The 25,328-nt window shown below is 41.6% G+C and overlaps 1 protein-coding gene across 1 annotated transcript in view; it reads right to left on the bottom strand.

Annotated features, from left to right (window-relative positions):
* Positions 1-25,328, bottom strand: part of LOC132780216 (IgGFc-binding protein-like) — a 92,049-nt gene that overhangs the window by 53,096 nt on the left and 13,625 nt on the right. Inside the window, exons 8-21 of the mRNA XM_067460755.1 lie at positions 23,316-23,883; positions 21,210-21,802; positions 19,684-20,269; positions 19,330-19,529; positions 16,881-17,022; positions 14,699-15,039; positions 12,411-12,984; positions 10,743-11,347; positions 9,617-10,184; positions 7,718-8,310; positions 5,533-6,118; positions 5,179-5,378; positions 2,532-2,673; positions 810-1,150 (exon numbers count right to left, since the gene is read on the bottom strand). Of these exons, the coding sequence (XP_067316856.1) occupies positions 810-1,150; positions 2,532-2,673; positions 5,179-5,378; positions 5,533-6,118; positions 7,718-8,310; positions 9,617-10,184; positions 10,743-11,347; positions 12,411-12,984; positions 14,699-15,039; positions 16,881-17,022; positions 19,330-19,529; positions 19,684-20,269; positions 21,210-21,802; positions 23,316-23,883 (6,039 nt within the window). The remainder of the gene's footprint in view (positions 1-809; positions 1,151-2,531; positions 2,674-5,178; positions 5,379-5,532; positions 6,119-7,717; positions 8,311-9,616; positions 10,185-10,742; positions 11,348-12,410; positions 12,985-14,698; positions 15,040-16,880; positions 17,023-19,329; positions 19,530-19,683; positions 20,270-21,209; positions 21,803-23,315; positions 23,884-25,328) is intronic.

Below are 25,328 nucleotides of genomic sequence, written 5' to 3'. Positions count from 1 at the left end.
ATTTTCAGCTCCCCCTGAAACAAAATCCTGGCTACGGGCCTGCCCTGAGGTATTGTCTTGCCTTAACCCTTTGAGTTCCTGTTAGTATTCTAGGTGTCTAGCGCCACATTGGACGGATAACAGCAGGAGACTCCGTATTATCCAACTTTTTGTTTATCCGACGTTCTGCCCTGTATGTCGGATAAGTTAGACTCTAATGTTGATTAAAATAGTTGACATTATGTTGTTTTGCATAGAACAAGGACAAAATGTTTGTGTTTTTTACTATGTACATAAAAGGTTGATGTATTACCAAAGGACAAAAATGACAGGCAATTGTAGGGAGCAAGTTAGGAAGAGAGGAAATCACTACACAATCAAAACTAAATAGAAAAAAATCGGATATAAAGAGTGGAAATTTTATTTGGGCTACTTTATTACCAAATGATTACATGAAATTCTTGATGAACTATTCACGTTCCAGAAAGATTTTGAAATAGGAAATGTTGAAAGCACATTTTCCTCTATCCAAGTCTTAGAGTTAGAATGCTCAGATTGTAAAACTAACTTTGAAGACCTGCATTCAGCATCAACTCTGTCATGAATTGCAGTGGTCATGACTACATTTTTTCTTAACTCGCTCCTTCTCTTTACCACATATACTTAAGGAATAACAACCATCATCTTAAAGGCTGAGAAAAGAAATAATCAACATTCAATCTATTATAACATGCAAACAAAAGATGAAGCAATAACCTAATTGTTCTTTGAAAAAAGGACATTTGAGAAAGTGAGAATAAAGTGGAAAATTGATTGTCTTCTTTCCTTACCCTCACAAATCCAATCTCATTTCTGGAGACAGATATGGTGATGTTGTAGACTGTGATGGTCACATAACCAACGTAAGAAACACGAGGATTGCCCCTGTTTTCATTCTTGGCCTCAATCTTGAAAGAAGGAAGAGCTGCATCCAAGCTGCATGTCTTGGCAACAGTGTAGGTACAAGTGCCTATGAAGTCAAAGGTCCTCCCATCAAACGTGTGATAATGGTGATATCCTTGTGCCCAGCAGGTAGATTCAGATCTTGGCACACATACTGGGCGTCCCTCTATGATCTCGCACGTCTCCTCCTTCCCACATTTGATCAAGCTGCATGAAGCAACTGGGTCACCTAGAGAAGAACAATTCCAGAGCAATTTTTTGAATAACAAATACTCAATAGCATTTGTAAACATGTTCTGTGAATCAAAAACCACATTTGAACAACTTCCTAAGATGCTACCCTACTTGTTTTCAAACCAAGCTAATTTGGCGTTCATTTAAATGTAAGTTGTTTCCATTTAGGTATTTAAAATATTCTTAAAATGATTTTTTTTAAATCAATGTTTTTATAGTGAAATGCAAAGACAAGGTTTCTTACTTCTCATAACTTTATCCAAAAACATTTTTTAGTTAAGTAATCAGTAATGATATATTAATAGTGATAATAGTGGAAGAAGAAAGCCTTTCTTCTTGATTGACAAACTGCAATGTCAGGGAACATCAAGTATATGGGAGAATGTAGCCTCTGGTGGCACAATGGGTTAAAGCCTTGTGTTGGAAGGACTGAAGACAGACAGGGCACAGTTTCAAATCTGGGGAGAGCATGGATGAGCTCCCTATGTCAGCACCAGCTCCCCATGTGGAAGAAGACATGTGATAAAACTAAAAGCTATGGAGACAGATTCAGGAAGCATCTCAAAAAAATATTAAAATCTAGATCCAATTGAAACCAGAATATGTTTTACTTGGAATTACTGTCAGAGATTTACAGATTTGGACCAACACACAGAAATTTTCTTTAACTATCTGACAAAACTTGTGTATGTGGGAAATTGGAAAACAAAACTACCCAATAAACAGCATTGGTGAATCAAAGTCATGGAAATTGTGGATATGGACAAACTAACACAATTAATATCAAGAATACCAAAGAAACCCAAGAGGACAGCTGACTGGCAACTATTCAAAGACCATATGAACTAAGAGAGATAGATGATAATAATATGAAAATACTAGGTAAATTCATGAAAAATATTCCCAATAAAAATAGAGAAAAGGAGAAACATGCTAAAGATGAAAATGAAAGGGACTGAACATGAAGAGAAAAATTGGAATACACCAACTCCCACCTCCACTTCTTTTCCTCCCTCCCTCTTTCCAACCCCAGCATTCCCATAAACCCTAGCAACACCCCCCCCCCCAGTAGTAACCCTTGCGATTTGCCTTCAATATTTTACCTACCCTATCCTTCTGACACTTCTTCTGATTTTTACCTACATGCATATATCGAATTTTTTTTAAAAAAAACATGTTGCAATCACAGTTGCTTGCAGGGAAAGCACGGGTCTTTTCAGTCTCACATGGGGAGGACATAATTTTGTAAGAGTTCATATCTTTTTCAACAAGATGTCCCTTTATATCAAGACACCATTCCTTGTCAAGGCGGAGGGAAAATATTGCAATTGTTTCACATTTGTCATAGCCAGAGAAATTAAATGAATGTCAGTTACCCTTGTCAGTGCAGGCCATGATTCCATTCTGGATCTCACAGGTTTCATCAGTGGCACAGCTGTGAGTCTCACAAGTCACTTCCTGACCTGGGAGACATTGGCAGCGCTCCTGGCATCCATTCAGAAGAACCTGTTCATTGGGCTAGAAGAGTAATAAAGCGATTAGAACTAAGTGGGTGGTGGGAAGAGGAAAGAAATTCTGCATTATGGCTGGAATGCAGCCTCTTTGATGGAATATATCCTCCAATATGCATGAAGGCAACCAGGTAACTAATTAATAGTGAAAAAAGGAGTAGCCTTCACACCAGAGACTACCTGGAGTGCACTGATGGAGATTTGTGCCTTGCCAGTTTCTCAATAGTATCATTAGGGTCATAATTACCAGGCATATAGACAGAAAAAAGGGGAGGGGGGAATTGAAACAATTTTTATTTTTTAGCAAATCATGAAAAGTAGATCAATAACATAAAATAACTGAAACACGTTCTATATTTTATATAGACTAAATTAAATCAAATTTCTATTTTAGCTACAAAGTTTCAAGTAAAAAAAAACCTAGAACTGACACTTAATTGGTAATTTTGTGGTTACAAAAGAATACCACAACACCTGATGAGTCAACACACTTTGACAGAAATCAGGCTCTAGCAATAAACTTTGGTGGACACTCAAGAGTCTAAGTCCAGTCAGTCTTTCATGCTCCATTGCCTGACTAATGTATGTTTTCACATGTTTCATGTTTCAGAGCTTAAAACAACTTTTGATTTGTAGCGGTTGACACTGACAGTGTTGCAGAAATCTGAAGAAGTTTCCTCAAGTTCAGAAAAAAACTAACACACACAAGATATACTTCGAGTGCATTTGATTTTTTTTTTTTTGCAGGTGTAATCTTTTTTTTATATCTCGGATCAAACTCTTCCATCAGTGTGTCAGTATCTTGAAGGCATTCGTTGTAAAGTCCTGTGCACTGGTTCAAGTTGGATTTTAAATGGCAACAATCAACAGAGAGGAACACTTGCAGTTCCTGAACTACTTTCCTGTGCTTTGTAAACCCTTCTTAAATCTGACTGCAGAAAAAGTCCAGAAATGGGATGTACACATATAGCTTATAATATTAATTGGTGTTGGGGAAGTGGCCTGGATGTTGCTTTTACAAGTCTGCCTTGAACAATTATGGCAGTCTTTAAGAGGAGCCTGAAAACGTGGTTGTTCCACTGTGCCTTCCCAGAATAAGGAACCCTAAGCAACATGTCCCTAATCACACTTTACTAATGATCTTGGATTGTCTGCTCGCTCCATTTCTCTCCAAATACCCATCCTAGTTATATGTCACGTTGTCATGCCCAGTATTTTAAAATTTTAATTATTACATTTGGCCCTGCCATAGGTTTTTAATGCGTCGTGGTGTTACTGTTATTGTTTATTGCTTTGTTTATGAGTTATTTATTGTCTGTATTGCTGTGTTGTTTTATTGATGTATTTGGGCTCGGCCTCTTGTAAGCCGCACCGAGTCCTCTGGGAGATGGTAGCGGGGTATAAATAAAGGATGATGATGATGATTATTATTATTATTATTATTATTATTATGAGGAATCCTAACTTCTCTACCCATAGAATTATAGAATCATGGGCTATCCAGTCCAACCCCTGCTAAGAAGCAGGAAAATCTCATTCAAAGCACCCCTGACAGATGGCAATCTAGCCTCTGTTTAAAAGCCTTCAAAGAAGGAGCCTCCACCACACTGCTGAACAGCTCTCATCATTAGGAATACCCATCCTATCTATCCATCTCTTAGAGCTGTGAACTGATCCGTTTTTCAAAACAGGCTCTGGCTGTTCCAGTTCTTTTGGCCAGCCGTAATGGAATGAGCCGTACCGCCATTTTTTTCGGCACCAACAGAACACGTGGTTGCCGAAAACGGCTGCCATTAGTTTCTTCTGGCTACATTTGGAGTGTAGAGAGGGAGGCAGTCATGTGTGCATGGGTTTCCCTGTGAGGCTGTGAGCACTGCTGCCTTCCTGAGCCAATTGGAATAAGAAAGCCGCTCACATGCTGCGTGTTCTATCTCAGTGCCTTTGCTGCTCTTAGGATCTTGCTTTTGGACTCAATTCCAATCATTTCCTTTGGTAATTTCATTTATGGGCTGTGAAAGGGCATTTTGGTGGTGGTGGTGGTTTAAATATTGGGGTGGTTTACTAAAGGGAGTGGATAGTTTGATTCCTTTGAGTCCCCACAGGTAAAATTCAGTTCCTCACCAGGTCTAGTTGAAGGATATTAGATGAAAGGATGCCAGAAATAGGGGTTTCTTAAGCCTGGTGTTTTAACCCAGGGCTAGCTGGAGGAGATTAAAGGAAAGCATGCCAGAAATAGATGTTTATTAAGCTTGATGCTTTAACCCAGATCTAGCTGAAGGAGATTAAAGGAAAGGATGCCATAAACAGGGGTTTCTTAAGACTGAAGCATTAAAATGGCAGAAAGGGGAGCCTTGTAAGACATAGACTTAGCATTGGGATTTAGTTAACCAGTTAAGATTCATGACTATAGGGTTTTTTTTAACCTGAAACATTTTGGTGATGGGGGAGAGGGAGAAGAATGTAAAGCCCTTGGCTACAGGCTTGATGACTGCAGATGCCAAGATAAACCTACCTTGTAGTAGCGTCCATTCTTGTAGCAACCACAACTTTCTACAGGAACACAGCCATGGCCATCAAAAAAGTAGCCACTGTTACACTGGCAGCCCTCTGCACAGCCCTCTGGACATGCTCTGGCGTCAGTAATCTTGGTACAGCTGGTGGAGCAGAGATTTGCACAAACCTCATAGTGACTGTTGGCTGGACAGCTGAGAGCTAAATTAGACAAATAACTGAATTAGATGGAAAGATTACCTACACGAAAAAGGACAGGGAAGGTGGGGAATGGGTAAATATTGTGATCAGGAAAAGAAGATAAAAGGTTGATCTATTCCAGTTGGATAGAGTGTGCTGCATAAACATAACTCACGGCAAAAGGATGGAGTTCTCCAAGGCTGGACAGAAGCTCCGGACCCTTGGCAGGCAGACACATAGCTCTGGATGCTCTGACACAATGCGGAGCTGTCCCCATTGGCCAGACACACATCATAAACACAGGTGTTGAAGTACACACTGGGGTCCACTTGGCTGTGGCAAGCTTTGAAGGGGCCATCGGATGCATTGAGGATCCCACAGTAGTTGCGCTGCTTGAACATGTCCTTCTTCCTCTCGTCGCAGACCAGGCAGCTACTCCCAGAGCATCCATCCGAACAGGATGTTTCTCTCCCAGGAATCAGAACCTTCCAGGCAGCCCCAAATGTAGCTACGTCAGAGGTTGTCCTACTGTCAGGGAGTAGAAACTCATCATTCTTCACTCCATTGTAGTTCCCACATAGGCCTTGCATTTCACCTCGGTATATGCCCGGGACAGTGACTATCATGTGGTAAATCAAGTCATAACCCACAATGAGGCCAAAATCTGTTTGTATCAATACTTTCAAGCCATGCTGGTAGGCTCTAAGCTGTCCTCCGGAAACAGAAAGGGTCATGGGAAGGGGTTGGAACACACCATTCACCTAAGAGGAAAACATTTTACATTAAGTCAAGTTCATTTGGTTTCACGAGTCATTCCTGATAACCAAAAATCAACTGGAGAGAAAGCATATCCCTGCAGTTGAGGATATCACATTTTTAGAAACAACCAGGACTTTGAAGTAATTAGGCACAAACATTGAGGACATATGCAATGATTTAGCTTTTGGGCAGAACACAGGCAAATTTCAGGAGTAAAGTATTGAGTGGGGAAACAATCCTTTTGATTTAAAATGACAGATAACTCTTCCTAGTTATTTATGGTAAGCGGATTCCAACAATTAAATAAATTAAATTCGAACATTTCATTTTCATGCCATTCTCTTCTTATTTTGAAAAGAAAAAAAGAAAAATGCGACAGAACAACAACATACAACTGGGCTGTGGTGCAGTTAGTTGAGAGCTAGCTGCATTAAATCAAAGACTGGCCAAGAGGTCATGAGTTCGAAGCCAGCCCAGGTCAGAGTGAGACTACAGCCATTCGTCTACCTTACTGTTGACCTGAAAGACAGTTGCATCTGTCAAGTAGGAAATTTAGGTACCACTTATGCGGGGAGGCTAATTTAACTAATTTATGACACCATAAAAACTTCCAGCAGCATGCAGAAGAATGAGGAAGTACTCCATCAAAGGACTTGATGTCACAATGGATGGTGAAGCAGCAGTTCCCCCTGTCACCAGAATTGAGTCAGGATCCAGCGTACCCTCATGAAGCAAGAAAAGCTTGGGCACAGCTGGAATATTAAATTGCTTCTGTGTCTGTTAGGGCTGGGCGGTTTTGTTTCGTTAATTTGTAATTCGTTAAAAATTCGTTATTTTTTTTTATAACGAAGCGATAACGAACCATTCTGGAGCAACTTAAAAACGAAATGAATTTTTAAATTCGTTTCGTAAATGCTACGGATTCGTTATGTATTCGTTTTGTTATCGGTTTGAGGTCGTTTCGTTATTATTTCCGCATGTCTGGGGCAAGTTTTATAGTTGTTTTTTGTTTAATTAGTGAAAAAAAATTACACCAACAGTCAACAACAGAGGGAGAGGAAAGCTTCAGAAGTTCCCCCTGTCCCATTTGGAGGTTTTTTAGCGTATTGCGTGGTCGCGTCCGCCATTAACGAATCGATTCGTTATTGTTTCGTATTTGTTTCATTAATGTTTTGTAATTTCGTAAATATCGAACTTTTTAAAAGAAACATTTCAGAATTCTTTTAAATATCGAAACGCAAAACCCCCCAAAAAACGAATCGATTTTAGAAACAAATTTTTCCGTTGCTACCCAGGCCTAGTGTCTGTCTATATATGTTGTATGTCTACTTGGTATTGAATGTTTGCCATGTATATGTGCATTATAATCTGCCCTGAGTTCTCTGAGGGGTGTGAAGGGCAGAATATAAATACTGTAAATAAATAAATAAATAAATAGTTACAGATTTACAGCAGGTAATTTACTAAAATTGATTGAAATGGGGGACTGCCTTCTAATCAATTACATCATTCATAAGTTTGAAAAGTAACTTATTTTTTATTTGTTACTGGTAATTGCAACATGATCTAAATTTAACCATTTCCTTTCAAAACATACTCACCTTTACTTGTCCTGGTTTGTTCTGCACTAATGTCACTGTAAGTCCATACACCATGAGAGAGATTGCCTTGGTATCCGAGCTCTTCCCATCACCATAAACCTCATTCTCCACATTCACAGTGAAATGAGGCAGTTTCCCATTTTCCGTATTAGTTTTAGCCAAGGTATATGTGCACGTGCCTTGGAAATGATAGTATAGTCCATCAAAGGAAACATAGTGAGGGATGCCAAAAACCGAGCAGGTAGCATTGCCAATTGAGTGACATTTCCGGATGCCATCAAGCAGCCTGCATTCTTCATTGGGACCACAGGAGACAGCTTCACACTTCAAAGTCCCTCCAGGCTGGCATACGCAACGCTTCTGGCATGTTGGGTAGAATGTTTCTTCTGCCAAGTAATAGCGATCCTCATAGAAGCAACCACATTGGGACACAGGGACACACTGATCTCCACTCAGCACAAAGCCTTCATCGCACACACAACCTTCTTGGCATTTGGATGAACAAGGGACAGGGACAGAGATGCTGCCACAGGTAGCCTGGGTACAGTCCTGGGCACAGAGTTCATAGTGGCTATTTGCAGCACAATGCAGACCTGGTAGTTGGAAAGAAAAAGGTGAAAGAAAACATGAAACAGGCTGATCAATAAACAAATCTAAAATGACATGCTAAATTCAGGCTATCCAGGGTGGCACACAAACTGCTTCTATTTGGTGGATACCATGGCCATAGAATCTTTCAGGCAGACAATAAGGCATCCGTTTACCTCATCTGGTTCCATCTTGCCTCAAATCCACTCTCCGTTCCACCCCAATTTTCTATTTTCCCAGATGTTTTTGAAGACGGATAAAGATGCTATAGCTTCAACTGATACAATTAGAAGGTTCGACAGATGGACAATAAGTTATATCTGCCCTAACCAGCAGGTGGAATGCTTGGAATTGTAGCTCAACAACAGCTAGGAGGACAATATGATTCTCTTGTCCTCTTTTGTTACTTGTCATCCAATCATCCTTCCTTGTGGACAACAAGTTAAACATGAGCCAACAATGTCATACAGCAGCTAAAAAAGCCAATGAGATTTTGGCCTGCATAAGTAGAAGTGTAGTATCAAGATCCAGGGAAGTCGTGTTACCCCTCTATTCTGCCTTGGTTAGACCACACCTGGAATACTGTGTCCAATTCTGGGCATTGCAGTTTAAGGGAGATATTGTCAAGCTGGAATGTCTCCAGAGGAGGGCAACTAAAACGATCAAGGGTCTGGAGAACAAGGCCTATGAGGAATGGCTTAAAGAGCTGGGCATGTTTAGCCTGCAGAAGAGAAGGCTGAGAGGAGTCGTGATGTTTAAATATGTGCGGAAAAGTCATAGGGAGAAAGCTTGTTTTCTGCTGCCCTGGAGACTAGGACACGGGAAAATATCTTCAAACTACTGGAAAGAATATTCCACCTGAACATTAGGAAGATCTTCCTAACTGTGTGAGTTTTCAGCAGTGGAACTCTCTGCCTGGGGTGTGGTGGAGGCTCCTTCTTTGGAGGCTTTTAAGCAGCGTTTGAATGGCCATCTATCGGGGGTCCTTTGAATGAGATTTTCCTATTTCTTGGCAGGGCATTAGACTGGATGGCCCATAAGGTCACTTCCAACTCTATGATTCTATGATTCTTCTCATCTCTTCTTCAGTGATAGAATACATTTCTTATCTTTTGTATTCTTGCCTCATATAAAATATAAGGAATCCTGCTCCCCCGGTATCTGCCATCTGGCACCAAATTCAGGTGGAGCCAAGTTTTGTCACTCTAGACTGTTAAAATACATATTTTCTTCTGTGGAAGGTTTACTTTAACCATGGCCTGAACAGAAAACACATAGTATCCCAATCTACTCAGGATAGTTGGCACTTACTGCAAAAGGTTTTGGTTCTCCATGCCTCAAGGCTTGCACCAGCCGCCTGACAGGCTTCTGCATAGTTGGCGATGGCTTGGCAAATCACAGCTTCTTGGCCATCGAAAAAGCAAGAATCATAGACACAATCCTGGAAGTATTCCTCAGGATCAATTGTGCTGTGACACCGTTGAAAAGGGCCCCTCTTGGCTAGGATGAGCCCGCATTCCCTCCCAAGGTGGCGTTGGTGGCTCTCAATGGCTGACAGCCCAGAACATTCTTCTTTGTCCATCTCAGTGCAGCCTGGTACCTCCCGCATTTTCCAGCTCTCACCAAAGGAGGATGGACTCAGAGCCATTTTCCCATCTTTCATGGTCATCTCATCAAATTTGTTGCCATTGAAGTTCCCACAGAGACCACAAAGGGCATTGGCATAAGTGCTGGGCACTGTCACAGTGACTCGGTTTTGCCAGTCGAAGGTGACAGTCAGGTGAAAATCAGTCTGGACCACTGCCTCTTTCCCTTTCCGGTAGAGGAGGATCTCATTGCTTCTGATGTTGTAAGGCAGACGCGTCAACAAGCCATTCACCTGGGAACATTGAAAAGGAAGGAGAGCAATGGGGAAATAATTCTGGATGCACAAAAACAAATAATATTTTCACTTCCCTCCCTGGACAATGATTTTTTTTTTCACACAGAGGACTGTTTTTTAAAATGAGGTATGGTTTTCTATGGTTTAGTTGACCCCAAATCTGTCCATGGAAGATATACTTGAGCAACTTTACTCTTGTTTTCCTTTTAACTTCTATTTATTTTGGGGAGTTGTTTATGAATGATACCAAGCCAGTGGATCAATGATAGATCATCTGACCTTTCAGGTGTGTTTAACTTCATATGTCATAGTACACATCCAGTCTGATCAAGACTCACAGGAACTAAGGTCCAACATTTGGGGAAGTGAAATGTTTCCTTAATCCTGCACTAGAGGATCCTGCTCTCCATTTAGAAAGCATCTCACTGAAGCTTAGAATAGGGATCAGCTGCCTTTATTAGATATTGTAATAGTAATGTGTGTGGCTTTTGTAAAAGAAAATATGGGGGAAAGATCGTAAGAAAGGAAGTCATTCTTGAAAAGGAAGTAACTCACCATGACTTTTCCTGGATGTTCTCTACTAATCACAATCACTGTTCTTGCCATTCTGATCTCCACCAATTTGGGCAAGACTGCAGAGGAGCCAATTGGATGGTCATTTTGGACACGAACCTGGAAATCCACCAAATCTCTTCTCTTGTCACAGAGCCCTGTCAACTGATATATACAAGTGCCCTGGAAGTCAAACTTCGGACCATCAAAACTACTGTAATGAGTGCCCTTTGAAGCAGAACAGGTGGCATAACTGGTGGGAGAGCAATTCTGGATGCCATCCTCCACCCTGCACTGCTCTCCGCTCTTGCAGCCTCTCGTCTGGCAGATCACACGTTTGGTCCCTGGGTCACAGGTGCAGCGTCTGGTGCAGGTGGAATCTCCCCAGAATTGCTCTCCTGGAGAGAAGAGCTTTCCTTCAAAGACGCAGCCACAGTCACCCTTGGGAATGCATTTCCCAGCATCCCACACAAAACCTTCGTTGCACTGGCAGGTCTCAATACAAGGCAATGAGGCACAGCTGCTGGGAAGAGCTTCGTTGTTGCAGGTAATGGGACACGCAGGTCCACAGGCCTTGTATTGGCTGTTTGCGGGGCAAATTAAGGAGGCTGTGGAAGGAAGAAGACACAAGTTAAAAACATAAAAGACCTAATGGGGACTGTAATGAAATAGCTAATTATAATGCATGTTTGAAATGTGTTTATTGATGTTGGGATATGATAAGTGCAGCCCAGCTTATGTGTCACCTGTGCTGAGGCTTTGCCATAGAAACGGAACCGTCTGTTAGAATGTATCCAAGTTAGAGAAGCCAAAGGGGTGGAGTTAATTGCCACCTGGGAGGGGCAGGCTTTTTAAAAGAGTGAGTGTTCCTTTAGTCAGTGGACAAAAGTGGAAGTTGGGTTCTGGTGTGTGGAGAAACTGAACCCAGGGGTTTAGGTCTTCAGCTTATGTGTTTACAGAGCCAATTGGACCTATTTAAATTAGTAATTAGCTCATGAGCTAAGCGCAAAATAAATCCCTGTAAAAATCCATAACTTCAGTGGGGGTAGCTGAAGGGAGAAAAAGGCAAGTCAGTGCCTTGAATTGTCAGTTAAGAAAAGAAAGATACTTTGCAGTGAAATAAGTTAAAAACCAATCTGGTGGAAGTACAAGCCATACTGAGAGTTACATTGGAAACTGTTTAACTAAAGTCAACTGTAACAACATTTAAAGGAATACAAGATAACCATCAAACGTTGTACACCAGTGAATCCTTAAATAAATATTTTCTTGATCAGTTCTTTATAGTTAAAACTCATGGCCATTTACTGAGAAGATTTACCTCAGAAAAAGGCAGCTGAAGATATTGGAAGAAAGGATTCTGGTTGGGGTAATGAGTTACTCCATAAAAAAGTGCCTCAAGTAAAAATATTTTAAAGGTCAAGCCTTAGCTACATGCACCACCACTACTTTAGTCTCCTCATTGCCCTGTATATATATATATATATATATATATATATATATATATATATATATAATATTTGTCGTGTTTTTACAGAGACAAAGCTATAGAGATGAACAGCTGTTGCTTTAACCCAGTCCATAAAGGTATGCATCTCATGGGCAATCTCTATTTCTAGCATTTCCATTTGTTCTGAATCCCGCATCCAGACATCTCCCTGGGATACTCACAGCAACCAGTGGGTGTTCTCCAGTCAGAAACAGAAATTCCTTCTTTCTGGCATGTTTCTGCATAGTTCTTCAGGGATTCACACAGCACTTCTTTCAGCCCATTATTCAAACATACATCGTAGGCACAGCTTTCCAGAAAGATTTCAGGGCTGATCACAGAATGGCATTGGCTGAATGGGCCATTCCCTCCTTTGCTGATCCAGCCACAGAAGGGTTCTGCTTTATATTTTCTGGCCAGTGCGAAGGAACAGCTTTTGCAACCCCCTGGACAATCATCCCAGCAGAATTTGTCATCATTCTCCACCTTCCAGCTGCTCCCAAATTCCACGGGACTGGAGACCAAAGCTCCTCTGGGGGTGACGAAATCATCTGTGGGGTCATTGTTGTAGTTCCCACAGAGGCCGCACACACTCTCCGAAAACTTCTTGGGGATCTTGATCAGCAAAACATCATCCCAGTCATAGGAGACCTTCAGGGAGAATTCAGTCTCAAGAAGGACGGAGCCGCCATTCTGGTAGAGATGGAGTTTCCCTTCGTTCAAGGAAATGGGCAGGTGGGACAGTTGGTTCTCCACCTGCAGGGGAGAACACACACAACCAAGGACAGGTTGAGTTTCATTTTGTTGTAAAGCATCATATGTATTGATGAGTTTAAGAGTGGGACATTTTCAATGACTTGCAGAAATGTTAGTTGATCCATTGCAGACCTTTTTCAAAATAATTTGTTAATATAATAGGAATGCCAGAACAAAACAAAAAAAATAGCACTCCGGTGGCGCAGTGGGTTAAAGCGCTGAGCTGCTGAGCTTGTTGATCAAAAGCTCGCAGGTTCGAATCCGGGGAGCGGCGTGACCTTCCACTGTCAGCCCCAGATTCTGCCAACCTAGCAGTTCAAAAACATGCAAATGTGAGTAGATCAATAGGAACCACTCTGATGGGAAGGTAACAATACTCCATGCAGTCATGCCAGCCACATGACCTTGGAGGTGTCTACGGACAACGCCAGCTCTTTGGCTTAGAAATAGAGATGAGCACAACACCCGAAAGTTGGACACGACTGGACTTAATGTCAGGGGAAAACCTTTACCTTTACCTAAAGAAAATGTACAGTAAACAAAAGCATGGAATCTTGAAATGTCCCTTTGCCTTCAGTGCTTTTTAATTGAAGATCAGTTTCTGATATCAAAATCAGCTTGACTATCAATCAATACCATTTTGTTCAAACAATCACCAACACTATTCTTCCTCTGCTATTTGAATTCAATAAAGTTTGAGATACAGTAGAGTCTCACTTATCCGATATCCGTCTTATCCGACACTCTTATCAGATGCACCCTTTTTCCTCCAGCATTTCCTCTTCAATTAAAGGAGTGCTTCCCAACTCTCTTTCCATTCCCAATAAGTGAAAAGGGCAAGACAAGAAGAAGGGAGGAAAAGGGGAAAAGAGGCAGGACTGGAAGCGGAAGTGTCCTCCCTCCTTGCCTCTGTGATTTCCACGCTTCTCTTCCCTGTCTGGGCACTTCCTGCTTGGCTGTTCTAGCTCTGAAGTATTGCCTTGCCTTAACCCTTTGAGTCTCTGTTAGTATTCTAGGTGTCTAGTGCCACATTGGATGAATAACAGTAGGATATTCCATATTATCCAACTTTTTGTTTATCCGACGATCTGCCGACTCGTGTATGTTGATTAAAATAGTTGACATTATGTTGTTTTGCATAGAACAAGGACAAAATGTTTGTGTTTTTTACTATGTACATAAAAGGTTGATGTATTACCAAAGGACAACAATGGCAGGCAATTGCAGGGAGCAAGTTAGGAAGGGAGGAAATCACCACACAATCAAAACTAAATAGAAAAAATGGGATCTAAAAAGGGGAAATTGTATTTGGGCTACTTTATTACGAAATGATTACATTAAATTCTTGATGAACTATTCACATTCCAGAAAGATTTTGAAATAGGAAATGTTGAAAGCACATTTTCCTCTATCCAAGTCTTAGAGTTAGAATGCTCAGATTGTAAAACTAACTTTGAAGACCTGCATTCAGCATCAACTCTGTCATGAACTGCAGTGGTCATCACTACATTTTTTCTTACCACGCTCCTTCTCTTTACCACATACACTTAAGGAATAACAACCATCATCTTAAAGGTTGAGAAAAGAAATAATCAACATTCAATCTATTATAACATGCAAACAAAAGATGAAGCAATAACCTAATTGGTCTTTGAAAAAAGGACATTTGAGAAAGTGAGAATAAAGTGGAAAATTGATTGTCTTCTTGCCTTACCCTCACAAATCCAATCTCATTTCTGGAGACAGAGATGGTGATGTTGTAGACTGTGATGGTAACATAACCAACATAAGAAACACGAGGATTGCCCCTGTTTTCATTCTTGGCCTCAATCTTGAAAGAAGGGAGAGCTGCATCCAAGCTGCATGTCTTGGCAACAGTGTAGGTACAAGTGCCCATGAAGTCAAAGGTCCTCCCATCAAACGTGTGATAATGGTGATATCCTTGTGCCCAGCAGGTAGATTCAGATTTTGGCACACATACTGGGCGACTCTCTATGATCTCGCACGTCTCCTCCTTCCCACATTTGATCAAGCTGCATGAAGCAACTGGGTCATCTAGAGAGGAACAAGTCCAGAGCAATTTGTTTAAAACGGCTAATACTTGATAGCATTTGTAAACATGTTATGTGAATCAAAAACCACATTTGAACTTCCTAAGATGCTACCCTACTTGTTTTCAAACCAAGCTAATTTGGCGTTCATTTAAATGTAAGTTGTTTCCATTTAGGTATTTAAAATATTCTTAAAATGATTTTTTAATCAATGTTTTATAGCGAAATGCAAAGATAAGGTTTCTTACTTCTCATGACTTTATCCAAAAACATTTTTAGTTAAGTAGTGATCAGTAATGATATATTCATAGTGATAATAGTGGAAGAAAAAAGCCTTTCTTCTTGATTAAAAAACTGGAATGTCAGGGAACATCAACTATATGGGAGAATGGAGCCCCCGGTGGCACAATGGGTTAAACCCTTGTGCTGGCAGGACTGAAGACTGACAGGGCGCAGTTTCGAATCTGGGGAGAGTCTGGATGAGCTCCCTATGTTAACTCCAGCTCCCCATGTGGGGACATGAGAGAAGCCTCCTACAAGGATGATAAAAACATCAAAGCATCCGGGCGTCCCCTGGGCAACATCCTTGTAGATGGCCAATTCTCTCACACCAGAAGTGACTTTTATTATTTCTTTCTTTATTTGTTTAAAACATTTATATCCTGCCATTCTCACCCTGAAGGGGAATCAAGTCTCAAGTCCCTCCTGACACCATATATATATATATATATATATATATATATATATATATAGTAGAATTGGGAACAAATACCTTTTTATTAAAACAAAGGAGAGTCCATGAGAATACAATACACACACACATATAAAGATGATAGATCTCTTGCGCAATAGATCTCAAAGAGAATTGGTGTAAAATGTTTTATAGATGGTATATTACCCCACAAAAACTGGGATCCTTCTACAAAAATATACAGATATTGGGAATACGGATTACAAGAAGGCACATTCTACCACATGTAGTGGACATGTGATAAAGCTAAAAGCTATTGGAGACTGATTCAGGAAGCATCTCAAAAAATTCTTAAAATCAAGATCCAATTGAAACCACAATATGTTTTACTTGGAATTACTGTCAGAGATTTACAGACTTGGAACAACACACAGAAATTCTCTTTAACTATCTGACAAGAATTGTGTATGCGGGAAAACTACCCAATAAACAGCATTGACTAATCAAAGTCATAGAAATTATGGACATGGACAAACTGGCGCAATTAATTTCAAGAGTACCAAAGAAAACCAAGAGGGCAGCAGATTGGCAACTATTCAAAGACCATATGAACTCAGAAAGAGATATGATAATAATATGAAAATACTAGGTAAATTCATGAAAAATATTCCCAATAAAAACAGAGAAAAGAAGAAGCATGTTAAAGATGAAAATGAAAGAGACTGAACACGAAGAGGAAAATTGGAAGACACCAACTTTCCCTTCTTTTCCTCTCTTTCCCCCTCCATCTTTCCATCCCCAGCATTTCTGGAAACCCTAGCAACACCCCCCCCTCCTCCCCCAGTAGCAACTCCTGAGTTTTGCCTTCACTGCTTTACCCTACCCCATCCTTCTGCCACTTCCAATTTTTACCTATATGCATATATCAAAAGCCCGTAATAAAAATTTTAAAAACGTATTGCAATCACTGTTGCTGGCAGGGAAAGCATGGGTCTTTTCAGTCTCACATGGGGAGGACATAATCTTGTAAGAGTTCATATCTTTTTCAAGACACCATTCCTTGTCAAGACACCATTCCTTGTCAAAGTGGAGGGAAAATATAGCAATTGTTTCACATTTGTCATAGCCGGAGGAATTAAATGAATGTCAGTTACCTTTGTCAATGCAGGCCATGATTCCATTCTGGATCTCACAGGTTTCATCAGTGGCACAGCTGTGAGTCTCACAGGTCACTTCCTGACCTGGGAGACAGTGGCAGCGCTCCCGGCATCCGTTCAGAAGAACCTGTTCATTGGGCTAGAAGAGTAATAAAGCGATTAGAACTAAGTGGGTGGTGGGAAGAGGAAAGAAATTTTGCATTATGGCTGGAATGCAGCCTCTTTGATGGAATATATCCTCCAATATGCATGAAGGCAACCAGACATCTAAATTTGTGATTTGTGCCTTGCCAGTTTCTCAATAGTATCATTAGGGTCATAACTACCAGGCACATAGCCAGAAAAAAAAAAGGGGGGGGGGATTGAAACAATTTTAATTTTTTAGCAAATCATGAAAAGTAGATCAATAACATAAAATAATTGAAACACATTCTATATTTTATATAGACTTAAGTAAATCAAATTTATTTTAGCTACAAAGTTTCAAGTCCAACCCCCCCCCCCCCCCCCCCAGAAATGACACTTAATTGTTTCAGAGCTTAAAACGACTTTTGATTTGTAGCGGTTGACACTGACAGTGTTGCAGAAATCTGAAGAAGTTTCCTCAAGTTCAGAAAAAACTGTCTAACACACACAAGATATACTTCGAGTGCATTTGATCGGTTTTTTTTTTTTGGTTTTTTTTTGCAGGTGTTATCTTTTTTTATATCTTGGATCAAACTTTTCCATCAGTGTGTCAGTATCTTGAAGGCATCCGTTGTCAAGTCCTGTGCACTGGTTCAAGTTGGGTTTTAAATGGCCACAATCAATAGAGAGGAACACTTGCAGTTCCTGAACTACTTTCTGTGCTTTATAAACCTTTCTTAAATCTGACTGCAGAATAAGTCCAGAAATGGGATGTACACATATAGCTTATAATATTCATTGGTGTTGGTGAAGTTGCCTGGATGTTGCTTTTACAAGTCTGCCTTGAACAGTTGTGAGGAACCCTCTACCCATAGAATAGAAACTTCTCTACCCATAGAATTATAGAATCGTGGGCTATCCAGTCCAACCCCTGCCAAGAAGCAGGAAAATCACATTCAAAGCACCCCTGACAGATGACCATCCAGCCTCTGTTTAAAAGCCTTCAAAGAAGGAGCCTCCACCACACTGCTTTTTTTTTTTTGTCGTGTCAGGAGTGACCTGAGAAACTGCAAGTTGCTTTTGGTGTGAGAGAATTGGCCGTCTGCAAGGACGTTGCCCAGGGGACACCCGGATGATTTTTTTGATGTTTTATCATCCTTGTGGGAGGCTTCTCTCATGTCCCCACATGAGGAGCTGGAGCTGATAGAGGGAGCTCATCTGCCTCTCCCCGGATTCAAACCTGCTACCCGTCAGTCTTCAGTCCTGCCGGCACAGGGGTTTAACCCACTGCGCCACCGGGGGCTCCCTACTCCCTACCACACTGCTGAACAGCTCTCACCATTAGGAATACCCATCCTATCTATCCCTCTCTTAGAGCTGTGAACGGATCTTAGAGCTGTGAACGGATTTTCAAAACAGGTTCTGGCTGTTCCAGCTCTTTCGGCAAGCCGTAACGGCATGAGCGGTACTGCCATTTTTTTTCCGGCACCAACAGACCATGTGGTTGCCGAAAACAGCTGCCTTCAGTTTCTTCTGGCTACATTTGGAGTGCAGAGAGGGAGGCAGTCATGTGTGCATGGGTTTCCCTGTGAGGCTGCGAGCACTGCTGCCTTCCTGAGCCAATTGGAACAAGAAAGCCGCTCACGTGCTCCGTGTTCTACCTCAGTGCCTTCGCTGCTCTTAGGATCTTGCTTTTGGACTTAATTCCAATCATATCCTTTGCTAATTTCATTTATGGGCTGTGAAAGGGCATTTTGGTGGTGGTGGTGGTGGTTTAAATATTGGGGTGGATAGTATTACTAAAGGGAGTGGATAGTTTGATTCCTTTGAGTCCCCACAGGTAAAATTCAATTCCTCCCCAGGTCTAGTTGAAGGATATTAGATGAAAGGATGCCAGAAATAGGGGTGTCTTAAGCCTGGTGCTTTAACCCAGGGCTAGCTGAAGGAGATTGAAGAAAAGCATGCCAGAAATAGGTGTTTATTGAGCCTGATGCTTTAACCCAGATCTAGCTCAAGGAGACTGAAGGAAAAGATGTGAAAATAGGGGTTTCTTAAGCCTGATGCTTTAACCCAGATCCAGCTGAATGGAGATTAAAGGAAAGGATGCCATAAACAGGGGTTTCTTAAGACTGAAGCATTAAAATGGCAGAAAGGGGAGCCTTGTAAGACATAGACTTAGCATGGGGATTTAGTTAACCAGTTAAGTTTCATGACTATAGGGTTTTTTTAACCTGAAACATTTTGGTGATGGGGGAGAGGGAGAAGAATTTAAAGCCCTTGGCTACAGGGTTGATGACTGCAGATGCCAAGATAAACCTACCTTGTAGTAGCGTCCATTCTTGTAGCAACCACAACTTTCTACAGGAACACAGCCATGGCCATCAAAAAAGTAGCCACTGTTACACTGGCAGCCCTCTGCACAGCCCTCTGGACATGCTCTGGCGTCAGTAATCTTGGTACAGCTGGTGGAGCAGAGATTTGCACAAACCTCATAGTGACTGTTGGCTGGACAGCTGAGAGCTAAATTAGACAAATAACTGAATTAGATGGGAAGATTACCTATACAAAAAAGGACAGGGAAGGTGGGGAATTGGTAAATATTGTGATCATGCAAAGAAGATAAAAGGTTGATCTATTCCAGTTGGATACAGTGTGCTGCATAAACATAACTCACGGCAAAAGGATGGAGTTCTCCAAGGCTGGACAGAAGCTCCGGACCCTTGGCAGGCAGACACATAGCTCTGGATGCTCTGACACAATGCGGAGCTGTCCCCATTGGCCAGACACACATCATAAACACAGGTGTTGAAGTACACACTGGGGTCCACTTGGCTGTGGCAAGCTTTGAAGGGGCCAGCGGATGCATTGAGGATCCCACAGTAGTTGCGCTGCTTGAACATGTCCTTCTTCCTCTCGTCGCAGACCAGGCAGCTACTCCCAGAGCATCCATCCGAACAGGATGTTTCTCTTCCAGGAATCAGAACCTTCCAAGCAGCCCCAAATGTAGCTACGTCAGAGGTTGTCCTACTGTCAGGGAGTAGAAACTCATCATTCTTCACTCCATTGTAGTTCCCACATAGGCCTTGCATTTCACCTCGGTATATGCCCGGGACAGTGACTATCATGTGGTAAATCAAGTCATAACCCACAATGAGGCCAAAATCCGTTTGTATCAATACTTTCAAGCCATGCTGGTAGGCTCTAAGCTGTCCTCCGGAAACAGAAAGGGTCATGGGAAGGGGTTGGAACACACCATTCACCTAAGAGAAAACAATTTGCATAAAGTCAGGTTCATTTGGTTTCAAAAGTCATGCCTGATAACCAAAAATCAACTGACAACCAAAAATCAAAATGACAGATAACTCTTCATAGCTATTTTTGCTAAGGGGATTCCAACAATTAAATAAATTAAATTCGAACTTTTCATTTTCATGCCATTCTCTTCATATTTTGAAACAAAAAAAGAAAAAGAAAAATGCAACAGATCAACAACATACAACCGGGCTGTAGTGCAGTTAGTTGAGAGCTAGCTGCATTAAATCAAAGACTGGCCAAGAGGTCATGAATTCGAAGCCAGCCCAGGTCAGAGTGAGCTTCCAGCCATTCATCTAGCTTACTGTTGACCTATGCAGCCCGAAAGACAGTTGCATCTGTCAAGTAGGAAATTTAGGTACCACTTATGTGGGGAGGCTAATTTAACTAATTTATGACACCATAAAAACTTCCATCAGTGTGCAGAAGAATGAGGAAATACTCCATCAAAAGACTCAGTGTCACAATGGATGGTGAAGCAGCAGTTCCCCCTGGCACCAGAACTGAGTCGGGATCCAGCATACCCTCATGAAGCCAGAAAAGCTTGGACACAGCTGGAATATTAAATTGCTTCTGTGTCTGTCTGTATATGTTGTTTGTCTACCTTGTATTGAATGTTTGCCATGTATATATGCATTATAATCCGCCCTGAGTCCCCTGAGGGGTGTGAAGGGCAAAATATGCATACTGTAAATAAATAAATAAATAAATAAATAAATAAATGGTTACAGATTTACAGCAGGTCATTTTACCAATAATGATTGAAATGGGGGACTGCCTTCTTATTAATTACATCATTAATAAGTTTGAAAAGTAACTTATTTTTATTTGTTAATGGTAATTGCAACATGATCTAAATTTAACCATTTCCTTTCAAAACATACTCACCTTCACTTGTCCTGGTTTGTTCTGCACTAATGTCACTGTAAGCCCATACACCATGAGAGAGATTGCCTTGGTATCTGAGCTCTTCCCATCACCATAAACCTCATTCTCCACATTCACAGTGAACTGAGGCAGTTTCCCATTTTCCGTATTAGTTTTAGCCAAGGTATATGTACAAGTGCCTTGGAAATGATAGTATAGTCCATCAAAGGAAACATAGTGAGGGATGCCAAAAACTGAGCAGGTAGCATTGCCAACTGAGTGACATTTCTGAATGCCATCAAGCAACCTGCATTCTTCATCAGGACCACAGGAGACAGCTTCACACTTCAAAGTCCCTCCAGGCTGGCATACGCAACGCTTCTGGCATGTTGGGTAGAATGTTTCTTCTGCCAAGTAATAGCGATCCTCATAGAAGCAACCACATTGGGACACAGGGACACACTGATCTCCACTCAGCACAAAGCCTTCATCGCACACACAGCCTTCTTGGCATTTGGATGAACAAGGGACAGGGACAGAGATGCTGCCACAGGTAGCCTGGGTACAGTCCTGGGCACAGAGTTCATAGTGGCTATTTGCCGCACAAGGCAGACCTGGTAGTTGAAAAGAAAAAGTGATAGGAAGCTCCAGTTGGTTATTATGAGGGTTGACAGATGCTGTTGAACAATAAGCTATATCTGGCCTAACCAACAGGTACAATGCTGGGATCTGCAGTCCAACAAGTTTAGAAGGTCAATATGATTCTCACCCCAACTAAATGGAGAACAATAGTTTTATCTTCTTTTGTTGCTTGTCAGCAAATTTATTTCAAGTTATTATTTATTTCAAATCATCCTTCCTCTTCCCTTTTTCAACAGTAGAATGTGTTTTTATGTGTTGCATTCTGTCTTATGCACAATGCAAAGAATCCTACTCTCCTCTGTATCTGGCAGCCTGGCACCAAAGTACCTACATGTGGTGGAGGCTCCTTCTTTGGAGGCTTTTAAACAGACGCTGGATAGCTATCTGTCGGGGGTGCTTTGAATGCAGTGTTCCTGCTTCTTAGCAGGGGGTTGGACTGGATGGCCCATAAGGTCTCTTCCAACTCTATGATTCTATGATTCTATATGTTCAAAGACAGGTGACCAACTTTTGTCACTCTAGGGCTTGCTGGCAAAACTTGGGAGTAATGGAGGCCTAAAATTCAAATAAGCTAACCTCTTTGAGCAGCAAATAGTTTTATCACCTGAAAGAAAGGGTGCCTTTCTTTCAGAACAAGCAGAAAAGTATAATAGTCTCAATTTTTATGCTTCCTCTCAGCAAGGTGGCAAGTTGCCACTTTGAGGCACTTCTTCTGAGGGTAGAAATGCCTCAGCTCATGCCTTCATCACTCTTCCTTTCTCTTTTCAGTGGTTGCCTCTGTTTTCTCCTTCTCCTACAAAAGGGGAAAGCCACCAACACCACACCATTCATATCCCATCCTTGGGGGGGGGGGGGGGGGGGGAATAGTGTCGCCATGAAGACCCCACAAACATTCACAGTGAAACTTGGTTTCTCCCTCATAAATAAGGGAAATGAATAAGTAGGGCACTTCTCTATGGAGCCTGTCAAATCTCATCCATGACATACATCTATTTCTGGTGAGGCTCTGTGCCAGCTGCGTCAAGGAAGTGTGGCAGGAGGGGGAAACCTAAAAATGGGAGACTCCTTGTGTTCATTTTAAGAATCAGGGCTAACGTGGGTGCATGCCGGAAAGCTATACTTTTCAGCATGTGATGGGCAAGTGGATGGTGAGGGTGACGCAGGGCACCAGGCAAAATATTTCCTCTGCTGCCCCACTATTTGCCCTGCTGCCCTAGTACGCCAACCTCCCTCCCCCTGTCCCTCACATCAGGACTTCAATGTGATGAGGTCCCTAAGCTCAAAGCCTCGGTGGACCACACCAAATCTTTCTGCCCATGGGGCAAATGTTGCGCAGGTCTGCTCAAGACTGTTTTAAAAAACAAGTTTTCTTCCACGGGAAGAAATGGAACACAAAACACATAGTATTCCCTTTCTTTTACACACACACATTATACAAATGTTTTCTTTCACCCAAACAATCTACTAAGGAGGGTTTGCACTTACTGCAGAAGGTGTTGGTTCTCCATGCCTCAAGGCTTCCGCCAGCCGCCTGACAGGCTTCTGCATAATTGGTGATGGCTTGGCAAATCACAGCTTCTTGGCCTTCAAAAAAGCAAGAATCATAGACACAATCCTGGAAGTATTCCTCAGGTTCAATTGTGCTGTGACACCGTTGAAAAGGGCCCCTCTTGGCTAGGATGAGCCCGCATTCCCTCCCAAGGTAGCGTTGGTGGCTCTCAATGGCTGACAGCCCAGAACATTCTTCTTTGTCCATCTCAGTGCATCCTGGTACCTCCTGCATTTTCCAGCTCTCACCAAAGGAGGATGGACTCAGAGCCATTTTCCCATCTTTCCTGGTCATCTCATCAAATTTGTTGCCATTGAAGTTCCCACAGAGACCACAAAGGGCATTGGCATAAGTGCTAGGCACTGTCACAGTGACCCGATTTTGCCAGTCAAAGGTGACAGTCAGGTGGAAATCAGTCTGGACCACTGCCTCTTTCCCTTTCCGGTAGAGGAGGATCTCATTGCTTCTGATGTTGTAAGGCAGACGTGTCAACAAGCCATTCACCTGAGAACATTGAAAAGGAGAGCAATGGGGAAATAATTCTGGATGCACAAAAACAAATAATATTTTCATTTCACCCCCCGGGTATATAATGTTTTTGCTTAGTATGAAATCAAATGTTCACACACAGAGGACTGTTGTTGTTTTTTTAAAGTGGGGTACACCTTGTCTGTCTCCTGAGGAATCTGTATAATGACCAAGTAGCAAGAGTAAGAATAGACCATGGAACAACCAACTGGTTCAAGGTTGGGAAAGGAGTACAGCAAGGCTGTATGCTCTATTCAACTTGTATGCAGAACACATCATGCGATGGGCGGAGCTTGACAAATCTAAGACTGGAGTTAAATTTGCTGGAAGAAAAATTAACAACCTTTGATATGAAGATGATAACACTTTGATAGCTGAAAGCGAGAAGGACTGAGCAGCCTTATAACCAAAGTGAAAGAAATAAGTGCAAAAGCTGGGTTGCAGTTAAACATAAAAAACCAAGATGATGGCAACCAGACTGATTGATAACTGGCAATTAAAGGGAGAAAACGTGGAGGCAGTGACAGAGTGTATATTTCTAGGTGCAAAGATGACTACAGATGCAAACTGTAGCCAGGAAATCAGAAGATGTTTATTTCTTGGGAGTAGAACAATGTCCAAACTCAACAAAACAGTGAAGAGTAGAGACATCACACTGGCAACGAAGATCTGCATAGTAAAAGCAAAAGTATTCCCCATAGTAACCTACGGATGTGAGAGCTGAACCATAAGGAAGGCTGAGCGAAGGTAGATAGATGCTTTTGAACTGCGGTGTTGGAGGAAAGTTCTGAGAGTGCCTTGGACATAGCAGATCGAACCAGTACATACTTCAGGAAATAAAGCCCGACTGCTCATTGAAGGGAAGGATATTAGAGGCAAAGATGAAGCACTTTGGTTACATAATGAGAAGACAGGAAAGGTTGGAGAAGAGAATAATGCTTGGGAAAATGGAAGGAAAAAGGAAGAGGGGCCGACCAAGGGCAAGATGGATGGATGGTATTCTTTAAGTGACTGGCTTGACTTTGAAGGAACTGGGGGTGGCCATGGCCGACAGGGAGCTCTGGTGTGGGCTGGTCTATGAGGTCACGAAGAGTTGGAAGTGGCTGAACAAATAAACAACAACAAACAGTTTTCTATGGAAAGGATGCTAGAGTTTTAAATTGAATAATGCCATAAAGCTGTAATAAATTATTTCTTGACTTTTAATTATGGGTAATGGTAAACAAGTAATGTCTGATAACTTTCTGCTCTGTTTTGTTCTATGGTTCAAAGAGCAATTTTACTGTTGTCTTTTTAAAGTGGGGTACAGATTTCTATGGTTTGGTTGACCCCAAATCTGTCCATGGAAAGGACGTTAGAGCAATTTTACTCTTGTTTTTACTTTTCTTTAGTTTTGGAGCTTATTTATGTATGATACCAAG

The sequence above is a fragment of the Anolis sagrei genome, chromosome X (genome assembly GCF_037176765.1).
Source record: "Anolis sagrei isolate rAnoSag1 chromosome X, rAnoSag1.mat, whole genome shotgun sequence".
In the NCBI taxonomy this organism is placed as follows: Eukaryota; Metazoa; Chordata; class Lepidosauria; order Squamata; family Dactyloidae; genus Anolis; species Anolis sagrei.
This window is presented reverse-complemented; position numbering and strand designations above follow the sequence as displayed.